We start from the raw sequence: 12,452 nt of genomic DNA, 5'->3' as shown, positions 1-12,452 counted from the left end.
AGGCTGCAGCAGCAGTTGCCAGGAATGCCGCTCTGTAAATCAGCTAGCTGGTGGCTTCAGGCCCCAAAGCCAAGTTGTTTGCACTTTTGGCCACAGCTTCTTTGCCCCCCTCTCCCCCCAGTATTTTCTCTTGGGAATATTGGCTGTATGTCCTCCATCCTCTCTGCCCCGCTCCCCCCCGCCCCAGCTCAGCCTCTCCCGGCTGCTTCTGCCTTCTCCTCTCTGCTTCCCGCTCTGCCTCCGCTTCCACTTCCCCGCTCTCACCCCCCTTCTCCTTCTTTCTCCAGCCCCCTCTTCCTCTCCCACCCCCTTTCCCTCCTCCCCTTTCCAGCACCCTCTCCCTGGGGGCTTCCCCCCTCTGCCCTCCAGCCCTCATCCCTTCACACTCCCTCTCCCTACTGCAGCGCCCCCCTTCTGCCCTCCCGGGGTAGCCCCGCTCGGGGAGGGGGGGGCCGGGGGGGACACCGGGAGCGCGGCTGGCGGCTCCCTCCCGCGCCCGCCGCCGCGGTGCCGAGCTGCCGTCTCACGAGTGAGGCTCCCTCCTCCCGCCCCTCTCCATCCCTCCCGCCCCTCTCCATCCCTCCCCTCTCCCTCCCTCCCTCGCTCCGCCTGGGAAAGTGGGTTAGGAAGGGAGCTCGGGGCTGGGAGCTGCACAGCCGCGCACTGGAGCAGGACCAGCCACTCGCGCAGCCCGGCGGCGCTGGACTCCCCTTGGTCCTTCTTTCCTTTTTTTTTTTTTTTTTTTTTCCTCCCCCTCCCCACCTCTCTCCATCACTTCGAACGGGTCGATTTAACTGTTATTATTTTTTAAATTATTTTGCTGCCTGATTTTTTTCCTCTTGCCTTTTCTTTTTTTTTTTTAATTGAAGGTTGTGCTAAGACTTTTTTTTTTTTTGGAAAGCCTTAAAACAAGACAAGGGGGAGGGGGGACAAGAAGCCAGCAAGAGACTGAAAAGAGCAAGAGAAAGTGTCAGCTAAGACGGACTGTGAAATCATCTCCCCTTCCTGGGGCTGTCGATCAGAGCGAGAGTTGTACATTATTATTGTTATTATTATTGTTTTTCTTTCTACGTCTATCTACCCACATACACAGGCAGAGAGAGAGCCAAGTCCAGACAGTGAAACTCGACGAGACCAGCCATGGTAGCAAGGGCTCAGCCTGATCGGAAACAATTACCGCTGGTCCTACTGAGATTGCTTTGCCTTCTCCCTACAGGGCTGCCAGTCCGCAGCGTGGATTTTACCCGAGGTACCGATAACATCACCGTGAGGCAGGGGGACACAGCCATCCTCAGGTAGGGCATTTTGCCAACTTTTCCTTTTCTATCCTTGTATCTGTATTTCTGTGTATGCCACATCTACATGTGATGCGATACGGATTTGTGCGTCTCCGTCTCCGCGAGAGCGTGTGTTATTTTACCTCTCGAACTGCAGTAGCAGCAGCTGCTACAAACAAGCTCTGCTTGTGTGTTTGTGCCTTAATCTAAAAAAAAAAAAAAATATTACAAAGCTTTTGAACACTTTTTGCCACCGCTCTCCTCTGTGTAGTGCTCTGGATCAAAGGAATTGCAGTGGGGAAAGATCTGTTTGTGTTAGCCAGCTCTCAGGAACGTACATTTTCCACCAGCCCTGCAGTATCAATAGAGAAATTGAAAAGGGATCCAGCTGTGCTTGCCAGATGTTCCATTGATCTTCCCATACTTCTTTCTGTACCTATACAAAAACTTTATCCCTGGTGCTGCTGGAACTCTCGGGCAAGTTGTTTTGGGAAACTCTGGCTTTTAATTTTATTTATTTATTTTTCTGCCCTGTAGGGAGGGGAGATGGATACAGTAGTTAAAAAGGCTGGTGAAATAATGGTGTAAGAGCTCTGACATTTATGAAGCTTGTACCTCGTTCGCTGTGTTGTTTCTTTGCAGGGCTAAGTAAATGGGTATATACTGTGCCTTCGTGTCTGAGTGGTGGTGATGAGGGAGTCTTTGCACACGAAGCCTTGTTCACTGGCAATGTTGAGTGTTGTATTTCTGTATTCGTCATGCAGGTTTTCTAAAGGTAGTTCTGAGGCTACTTGGGCTTTCACTTAGGAGCGTCCCAAATAGCTGAAATGCAGTCATCTTTTCCCTGTGGGTTTCTTTTTCAAATTCTGCCTTGCTCAACTTACCTGCAGTAACTTCCCTACTGAAGGAAAATTCTGTGCGTGTGTGTGTGCTCACACTGTGTATTCTGGCTGTAAAACTACTGGACGTAATTTAAAATAAGTCTGTAATCTGTATGGGAAGCTGATAGTGCACAAACCCTGAAGCATCAAGGGAGCAATCCCCTAGCAAAGCTAACAGCAGCAGCAAAGTTTTCTTTCTCTTCCTCTGAAATAAATCCTGCTAGATGTCACCAAATGGTCTGCTACGTGATCCCCTGTGTCCTACATCCCCCCCCATTTCATGATAGAGGGGTATGTGAGCTAGCGAGGTGGGATCAGGGAAGAAGGATGCTAGGAGAGGGATATGTGTGTGTGTATATGCGTATCGCTTCTCTCGGCTCCCGTGTGCTGGGTTGTTTTGATCTTGGAATACCCGTTCAGCAGCTTCCATTCCCCAGCTCTCCAGACTTGTTAACTCGCATGTAAGATTTATCCACACAGAGTAATAGGATTTGCAGAGTAATTCATCTGCCTTGCATATGCGATGGAAGGGGTTTAGATGCGACATGGTAAACACCTAACAAGGGGTGTTGCCTCTGACTCCCGGCTTCTCTCCTCTCCCTTCCCCTCACTAGCAATTCATATATCCCATTAACCCTTTTCTAGCGGGACTCCCAGCTGACTTATCCCATTTTTAAAGGCAAATCGCTTCCATCAATCATTTATTTTGGAGGGGCTGCTCAGGCAGATGTTTGCCGGCATATGTTTGGTACATACAGACAAGTCATTAAGCTCGCTTGCCCAGCCGGGGGTCACTGGATTTCGATTTCCCGCTTAACCTTGGAGCTTTTGAGTTTATCTAGACACTGTGTGCCAGAGCTGCATTTGCAGCAGAGAGGGCTGAGCGGATGGTGGAGATGGTGCCTGCATGTGCTGCCTCTAAAGCGTTCGTCAGCAAGCTCAACGGGGCTGCAGGGGAGAGTGGTTTGTGTGTGGAGCGCGGGGCTTGCCAGGGTTATGTCAGGCACCGAAATAAAACACCTGAGCGAGGTGATCCAGCTGTGTCAGCCAGATGTGTGCCAAGCGCCGCAGTTTGCAGGAGCAGCACACCACCTGGCCACACGGCTTGCCCCGAGCAATACGCTGTTCCCGTCAGGAGTGGCTGTGGCCAGCGCACGGGCTTTCCCTCCCTCAACTGCCTTCCTAAGCTCTTTAAGCAGATCTGGCTGGTTATATGCTTTTCACATTTCCTAGGAAGGGCGGTTGTCTCCCTTCCCTTTCCCTGAGACCAGCCCCAGGTTTCTGGGACGTTTCAGTCCCTCCTTCAGAGAAGAGGCAGAAGCCAGGCTGCGCAGGAAGACGGGACTGCCATGTGAGGCTGGAAGGGGTGAGATTTTCCCCTGTCCCATACGCTTTAGGTCCTGCAGGATGACGTTTCATTCCCTCAGTTTTAAAGCAAGGTTTGGTTTGCTCGCTTCCCCCTCACTGTTTTCCCTGACCCTCCAAAACATAACTCACTTTCAGACAGCCTTGCGTTTGAAAAACTCCCAGCATCTTGCTGTCCCTGCTTATAGATCCACTAGTGACAATGCAAGGGGAAGAGCTAGATGGGGAAAAACCGTTAGATGATCTATACTAACGGTGCTCAGAGCAGATCTTTTACCTCTACGGAGAGACAGGTAAGAGATTTCTACACGGAGACCGTATCGACTATCTTTACTGTGTATCTGCTTCAGAGGGAGGAGGGAGAGTGCAGCGACAGTTCACCAGTGCCCAGTAGCTCCATCCTGTAGCTTGAAGGGAAATGAAAATGTAGGAGGGAGAAAAAAATGATACGCAGTTGGAGAGAAATAAAAGCAATGTACGTGGTGATAAGGCAACTAAAACCATTTTGCTCGTGTAAATTGTGGTGCAAATGATTCAGCGGAGCACTGAAAACAGGGTATTCTGAATGATTGTTCTCCTTTGGGTCCTTATACATTTGTATATAGTGTTACACTTGTAGGTGGAAGAATGGGTGGGTGGACTGATCTAGGAAGTGGAGAAAAATAGCGTATTATAAGCCCTAATGTTCCTAAAGCAAGCCACTCCTCTGGAGCTTCATCTACAGCTTGTTACTCAGAATAGAATTATTCTGAGAAGTTTGGATATGACTTTTTAAAGCTATGGCATTTAAAATATTCCCTTGCTATGGACTTTTAAAAAATGTTCCTAACTTTATAGTGGCTCATCTCCTAAATGACCTGGCAGCAGATTTGATTCATTTGTTGGCCTTGCTGAAGGTTGATGACTTTTAGTGAATATTTGGCATGGGGAAGTTAGTCAGGGAATTACAGAGAGAATAAAAATAGCTTGTGATAGACTATCCACAGGGAAAAGGGTAATGATCCGCTCCTCAGAGCAAGGCTGAAAAGAGGGGAGGGGTCTGAGAGCCGTAACAGGTGAGAAGGGCTGGGCAGAGTTTCTGGTGTTTGGCCAGCTGCAACCAAGAAAAGAGCAGGATGTTTCAAAGATGATGTTGTAGATCAGAGAGCCTGTCAGACTTACTAAGGCTTCATTTTTTAACTCTGTCTTCACCACGTGAAGAAAGACACTGAACCTTATTTTGAGTATTGAGAGGGAACCCTGTGCTGCGATTCCTGCCAGTGTTTTGCTTGCAAGATTACAGTCACCAGGTTGTTAGGTTTTGTATGCGACTTCCCTGCTTGACATTAGGAAAAAAAGAATCCCCAAACTCCAAGCACACAAAATATCCCCCAGAACTAATTAAAATGGGAAAAGAAAAACAAGCCCCAACCCCAAATCTTCTTTCTGTTTACCTGCCTCCAGCATCCCTTCCCACCTCATTTGCTCTGTGAGTGTTGGGTGAGCAAAGGCAGGGAGCCTGTGCTTTGCTATGCACTTTCAGCCTAGGGAAAGGATGAGAAAGAAATAGGAGGATGTTGGCTAAGCCAGGACATGTGCAGTAGCGAAGGGCAGCTACCGCAAACAGGGGAGGGAGGGAACTGTCCCTCTGTGTTGTGTTTGGCCCCTGAGATGGATTAGAAGCAAAATGGCAATGGAGTCCATGCTGTGGGATCGGGTACCTGCACAGCACGTCAGGTGGAAAGATCAGTTTTCTCACGAACCATCACAGCAGCTCTCCCCAAAGTGCTGTTAAAGCACTATTCTGAGGGTGTCAGTGGCACTTGCAGGTTGCCTAGGGCTTTTAGTAGTCCTGGCACAAGGGCAGATTTGGCCTTTAGTGACTTCTGAAATGGAGTTCGTCACTAGCTGGAACCAAAATGGGTCACATCCCCATTCCCATCCACTCAGTTATACCAGTAAAAATCCACTAAAGCCCAAGGGCGCTGCCAGAAATATCGCATTTGTCTTTGGGGCAGATTCCTGGGGACTGCTAATAAAGAGGTACAAGTGACTCATACAGGGCTTAAGCTGCTGAGCGCTGCTCGGATGATGTTCAGCCCATTGGAGAACTGGGATCTCGCCAAGGCCAGAATTTGGCTCATTGTTCCTGAGTTTTTCCAAGCATCAACTTTTCATCAAGAATTAAATCAATCTGATGCTGATGCACTGATGAAAACCAACATTTAACTGAGTGCAATTTCCATTTTGATCAGGTATTTTTAAATAATATGAAGTTTCAGGCTAATAGCACATTTACGAACTTCCATCCTAATGGGTACTTAGTTTCTTCGAGTTACATGTGTCAAAGGATGGGCTAGAATCAAATTACCAGCAGTAACGATAGCGCCGTTGGTGTAATCCTGCAACATAAGCAATTTATGCAAACTCTGTTCTTGGCCTCCCAGTGTTTTGCTGATATTCTACACGTGGAGCTATGCTAGAGGACAAAGGCACCTCGGGCAAAGTAGCAACACAGCACCACAACAAAGTTTATGGCCTATACAGTCATTTGAAAAGAAAAGTAAAAGCTGTTCAGATTACACTTACAATTAGCATATGATTTATAACAGGGAGCGCTGAGCTGAGCCCTTTGCTAGAAATGAGAATAGGCATGTTCAAAGGTATAATGCTACATAATAATACAGTCTTGGCAGTAAAATTGTAACCTTGGTTATTACTAGTATTGTTGTGGCAGTTAAAGGCCACCGCTAAGTTGAGGCACCCTTTGTATTAAGTGCCACGCGAGCACAGAGTAAGAGAGATCACCTCTTCTGCGGGGCGTGAGGGCTATTAGCTGGGACGGTCAGAGGCTGGGGGTGGGCAGGAGGTGCCCGGAGGTGAGCGGACTCGCCCAGGGTTGCACAGCAGGGCTCAGGCACACCCAGCCGAGCGACCTATCCATTAGCTTGGGTTGTCTTCCAGCTCAGCCACGCATCAACCCAGCAAATGCGACAAATGAGGTTTCCACAGTTCGTCCTCATCTGCCCTGGTATTGACTGCAAGTCCCAAGTGCTCTTCTCTTTCTCTGGTATACAAAAAGCCTTCATTATCAAATCTAGCGTGAGTGTGTCGAGAGAGGGTATGTTGGGATCTGTGCAAAAGGGGCTGTACTCTCCTGACGCTTTCCTTTTTTTTTTTTTTTTAAAAAAAAAAAAAGTATAAATGTAGTAACAGATGATGTTGCAAAACTTCCAGGTCTGGCAGCAGATGGTGCCATTATATGAAGGCACACATGCATACATAGATATGTGAGTGTGTGCGCATACATATGATAAAGGAAGTTGCAATGTGTATACAGTCAGAGGCTGGTGATTAGCATCTCTCCTTATATACACACAATATTTATATAGAGCGTGCCCAGTGGTGAGTGGAGCTCTTGCAATACCGTGTTTTCTGCAAAGTGGGACTAACCCATCACAAGCAAAGGTGGAATGGAAATCTTTGGTGAAATTATGTATGTTTAGTAACACTGTATGTATAATTTGCATTCAGAAAGATGGAGGAGGAAAGACAGTATCAGACTGTATGGCTTTAACCTCCTCCCCTGAGTCTGCACACACACTTCAGTTTGCAGCTAAGTACCATATGCTTTCCTGCTTAGTTGGCATTAAAATTTATATAGTAGTATGTGTTACCTGGAGCGTCTCAGAGTTGGTACCTCTTCCACTCCGCTCCCCTCCCCAGCAGGTCATGAGGAAAGACCTAGTCTTAAAATAGCTCGTAGTTACTGGAATTTGCCGTCTCATAACTACAAGTTTTCAAAATACATATTGCACGTACCTGCCCTTTATATCCAGACCCACAGACATCTGATTCTGACAGAGCTGCGGGGCCACCGCTCGCTGCTGATGCAGCAGCAGGGCTTCGACAGGCTTACTGCGAGGCTGAATATAGCCATTTTCATTGAAGGTACCTAGTTTTGTTGTCCATCAAAATTCACTCTGGCTTGTGTGAACTCGTGCTCTGCTGGAGTAAGTGCAGTGGAGGGCACAAAGGTGAAGTTAGGAATTTACTGAGTTTTCTTTTACTCTTCTCCTGCTGAAGAAGAAACGAATGTGATTTTCAGCTGAATCTGACACCAAAGCATTTGCTTCAGGCTTCAGGCACATCTAACGTGCCTGGTTTTATGGTAAGTAATGGGAACTAATAACGATGAGTTTCACCTCTGCCTAGGAAACAGCTATTTCAAAATAATCTGAACAGCCATTCTCCCCTGTGCATGTGTATTTCTGCAGATTTTTATTTGGAGCAACTTGGTTGTGTGGGAGAGGCGGGCTGTGACCCCAGAGTGCCCCCACTGTGCTTGGCCCTGTGCAAAGAGAGGAGAAATAGCCCTGCCGCAGCTCTATTGATTTCGCTGGGATTGGGTTTTTTTTTTTTGGTCAGAGCTAACTTGATGGAATTAAGCCCGCTCAGACTGGGCTGGAGTTCAGCAGATACTTTGCAATAACACAACTGAATGACATTTGGGGGGTGTGCGCTTGCGTGCGCCTGTGCGCAAGTGTGTGTTTCCTTACGTTTGCTCCCGTTTAAAAATGGAAAGTGTTTTCTAGTGTGTAGTTGTACAAATGTTCATATACTTCATAAAGCTGCAAGCGTTGTGTATAGGTGAGAGGCAGCACTGCCCGATGGACACGATTACAGTCCACTTGCTTGGAGGTCTGTGTGGCTTTTTCCGACTCCTGGGCCTCGGTAACCATCGCTAATGCTGGAATGTTCTTTCGCTTCAGAGTGCCTCAGTTGCTACAGCTGTTAAGGAAAAAAGCAGCAAGCAAACAGAATATCGCACGTGAGGCTCGGTGGTTACCACTGCGGGGGATCTGGCCAATACTGTCCCTTTCCAGTAGCAACCTGAACCACTTTCCCTGCTGAAATTTGCATTTCTGTGGCAGAGGGAAGTAGTGAAAGCCTCTGAAGAGCAGGGAAGCTTGTGTCCCGAACACACCCTCCCACCCTCATGTGAGAGGCGAGACATGCCCAAGTGGTTTCTCATCCCAGGTGCTCTCCTTGGATGGGTTCCTGGAAGAGCACCGGATTTACAACAGTAAGAGTGCTCCAGCTCCCCAAGTACCAACCCTTGTGCCGTGCATTTGCAAAAGGAAATAGGGGCGGTCACGCAGCTGTGGAACCTCTGCTCGCAGTGCCACTGCACCCCCTCCTCTCGGGGACAGCAGGGTGACCATCTTGGAGACGCACCACTGTCGTTGTCCCTAACGTGGTGTGACTCAGTGCATCGGTGACAACAGTGCCTCGCCAGGGGTGGTGATGGTGCTTTTCCAGTGTAGGAACCCAGGAATACTCTAACCGGGAGCCTGACGATACCTGCACGGCAGCTACCTCAGCGCTCTGCTTTCTCGCTCCTGCCATCCCAGGCTGGTTGTCCACCCTCCCACAGGGCCGGGCAAGGGACCCCGTGACTCAGAGCTGCGCACCCATTCACTTTTTGTGCCTCGCTGTGCAAACAAAACCCATGTTGAAATCCACTGGCAGGCAGCATCCATGACTTTGAATAGTAAATACAAATCTCTCCCTCTCTGTGTGTCTCTCTCTCTGTTATTAGGCTGACAGGCACTTAGCCAATTATCCAGTCGTCGTCTCAGCTGTATTTATGGAGGAGGAAGAGACAACGCACACAGCTCTTGTCTTCAGGGCTTCAGCTGAGTCTCCCTTGTGTGCTGTAGCCTTTTCCCTTGTGTGAGCTGCTTAGGACGCTCAGGGAAAGAAACCAATGAAGGGGATGACTTGAGGAGAGGGAGGCAGGGGGAAGCGGAGGGGCGGAAAGGGGTCTGCTCCCCCAGGCCAGGCGCCTGCCAGAGCTGTCGTTGTTTGCCATTGGTTTTGTGTTTAAATTTGGCAGAGCGCACGTGCCTTTGTTGCATAAGGTTGTGCTGGATGGGAAATGTGATGGCCGTGGGTACTTGCAAAGTTGCTCTGCCTGTGACAGGGCCAAGAGTCAGGAACTGTGCAGCAGCAGACTGTGAGCCTGTGCCTTAAAGTCAGGGGGCCGCATGTACGTGAGGACGTAGTGTGAATCTGTGACTTGGAGCCAAGAGGCACCCCTAATCCCTAATGCGGTATTGAGCCTAGAACACATAGCCTGTGCTGGCTCAAGTGTTTACTCCAAACAGCAAAATTTAGGCAAATAGCACTGAAGTGTTCTGTGAATATTTTCATGAATGTTAAAAATGAATTCACTTTGGCTGCAGCTGTGCTTCCTTTGTGTATGTGCATGTGCATCTTTTTTTCTCTCCCCCTTGTGAATAATCAGAGTGGATGAGTTTTCTTTGGCCTGACGTTCACGGACAGAACATTTTAAACAGGTTCATAGTTGAGCAAACAAGTCTCTAGCTGCAGCTTCTGCAGCTGGAAGTCTCTGGCTGTACAGATTTGCAGGCGTCTGCCCCTTTCTCCCCCCAGATACTAACTTTGTGTGTACACCTGTGGTGCTCTTGATATATGTTCATATAGGGTGCTGCTTGGGCAGCGCTGGACATGGTTCTTACAACCCCTCATCAGAGCCCAGGCATAAAAGCAGTTGAAGAAGTGAGATGTACAGCTGATCGTAGCTTGAGCCACAATAATTTATGTGCATGTGACAAGACAAAATTACCTTTAAACTCTACACCCAACCAATCAATCTTAGAGCAGCCTGTTTTTGCTAGGAAAGGTGCCTCGGGCCAAGCCTATCAAGCTCAGAAAAAGAAAGGTTAAAATGTTCCAACATCATTATCTCTTTCTTTTCCTTTGGAGGAGAGGAGCCACAGTGACAAAGCCTAGCTGACTCCTTCACACCAGCTCCTTCGTAGTGAGCCCCATTCCTTCCCCCAGCCCAACAGGAATCAAGCAGGAATTTGTACACACTCAGGTTCCCCTATTCATCTTGTCAGGGAACAGAAAGGAGAGCATGTAACAGGGGGGACCAGGCATAAATAAGCATGCTGGAATTGGAAAATGCTCAAGAGAGGAGAAAAACACCACCACTACAAGGTAGCAACTCTACTGAGTGCTGCAGGTAGCACAGGGACGTTAGGAAACTCCCATCTGTTCCAGGGTGTTGTCTGAGCTTGGAGAAAAGTGGGATTCAGGGAGTGATTACTCCCTGAAAAATTATTGTCCCCTCTCTGCCAAATACAATATAATATGATCTGTAGTCTCCCTGCCTGCAGCTATAGAGCAAGGAGTCTGCGCCAGCTGAGGCAGTTTTTTACTGGGGCTTTGTGGGGGAAGGCACGTTTGAGCCCCCCTCCTTGTACGAGCAGGGGCACGTGTGTGCCGTGATTCAGTGGGGCCTGTTTGTCCCTTCAGAGCAGGGAGGTTTATTAGCAGTCCCCTCAAGTCAAAGGACAGGGGGGGTTTTAAGCTGGTGGAAGAAGATGAGGAGGGACTGCAGCAGCCTGCCCCCCACCTTAGCCTTTGGCATGCTGGTTAAACAGGGATGGCCCTTCCCCAGGCCCCTGCCATTTCTCAGGCAGACTCTGTCCCCCGCCTCCACCTCCGTGGGCTGACCGCACAGACTTATCCTGACTGCTCCTGCTTAGCAGGGCTCTTGTTCCTGACAGCGGGGTGAGGACCTCGGAGCCCCACAGCTTACCGGGAACCCACACCCTTCCTCCCCTGCCATGGGGACATCTCCCACCACCTTCTCTTTCCTCCCTGAGCAGCAGAACCTGCAGGGACCCCAGCGCTCAACCCTGGCCACAGCAGATCACATCCTTTCGGATGCACTGGCTAACTTTCCCTAGGCAGTCACTGCTGTCACCACTCAGTTACCTCATGCCACCGACCATCGGGGTGGCTGGCAGCACTGCAGAGAGGCAGTCGGGGCTGAAGCAAATGTGAGGGAGAAAACTGCTTTCCAGAAACCTTTGAGACGCCACGGAAAAATGACACACACGTCCGCACAGTTGCTGGCACGCCACCTGCTTACACCCGCGCTGGTGTATTTTTCTGATTCTTGGATTACGCTGCTATTTAATTAAAATCATCTCTGGCTGTGGTGGGGCTGAGATGGGGGGGGCTGTGTGCTCAGACAGGCTTTACGCATGCAAGCGAGCACCTTGTGAAGAGATGACTTTGGGTCCTGTGAACCATGGACCTGGTGATAAGAAGCTAAGCAAATGCAGCCCCCTCATAGTGACTTCCCCCCCTCAACTTTCCCACTAATAGTGGTTATCTGAAATGGATCCACTTGTTTATGGGGAGTATGGATAGGGGCAGGCTCCAGGTAGTACTGGCCTCATGTTTACTGAAAAAAAACAAAACAAGACAGAAAGCATAACAAAGTATCCTTAGTCAGATTGCCTTTCTCACCTGTATGCTATATAAGTAGTCGTGGTTTTGGGCAGTAAACAGTTGAGGGGAGCATATGGGGGCCAGTACCCCTTGGAGTGTGCTAAATGTGGGCAGCAGTAATAAGAGATCCCCTCCTAATGAGGAACAGAAAAGGAGTTATCTCCTTCACCAGCTAGACCCACTCAGTAGGGCCTGTTGTTATTATACCTACTGCTGAGACTTGGAGTGAGCCCAAAGCCTTGGAGTTGTGCACATGCTGTACCTCATCTGCCTTCCCTCCACTGCCATCCTTGGCTGTCTCTTGCCAGCAGGGAAAGGGAAGAGTGTATTCGCAGAGATTTGTCCACTGAGAGAGAAAGGATGGATAAGTTCATCAGAGAGACAGAGCTGAAATCTCTCTCTCCTGTCTCCTCTCTTGCAAATCACACCCAGCTCCCTCTGCTTGGCACACTCCCCCATCCAGCCTGCCACCTTGCTCGATGAAGTTGTCTGTCACATCTCTTCCTTGCCTTCTCCATCTCCTCCCTCATTTGCTTTCTCTCTCTGTCTCAATCCATCTCCTCCTCACCCTTCACCCTCCCCAACACATGTCCTTGCTCCTGACTCCAGCGCCTTC

The 12,452-nt window shown here is 49.1% G+C and overlaps 1 protein-coding gene across 3 annotated transcripts in view; it reads left to right on the top strand.

Annotated features, from left to right (window-relative positions):
- The window catches only part of LSAMP (limbic system associated membrane protein), a 1,030,544-nt gene that overhangs the window by 708,291 nt on the left and 309,801 nt on the right, over positions 1-12,452 (top strand). For 2 of the 3 annotated variants that reach the window (XM_074808475.1, XM_074808457.1), the window contains exon 1: positions 730-1,295. In XM_074808475.1, the coding sequence (XP_074664576.1) occupies positions 1,141-1,295 (155 nt within the window). In that variant the 5' untranslated portion in view covers positions 730-1,140. Of the gene's footprint in view, positions 1-729; positions 1,296-12,452 lie in introns of those variants that run through there. The other variant, XM_074808466.1, reaches the window with a different exon arrangement.

The sequence above is a fragment of the Strix aluco genome, chromosome 2, assembly GCF_031877795.1.
Source record: "Strix aluco isolate bStrAlu1 chromosome 2, bStrAlu1.hap1, whole genome shotgun sequence".
NCBI lineage: Eukaryota > Metazoa > Chordata > Aves > Strigiformes > Strigidae > Strix > Strix aluco.
Note: the sequence above shows the minus strand (reverse complement) of the source record. Positions and strands in the feature narration are given on the sequence as shown.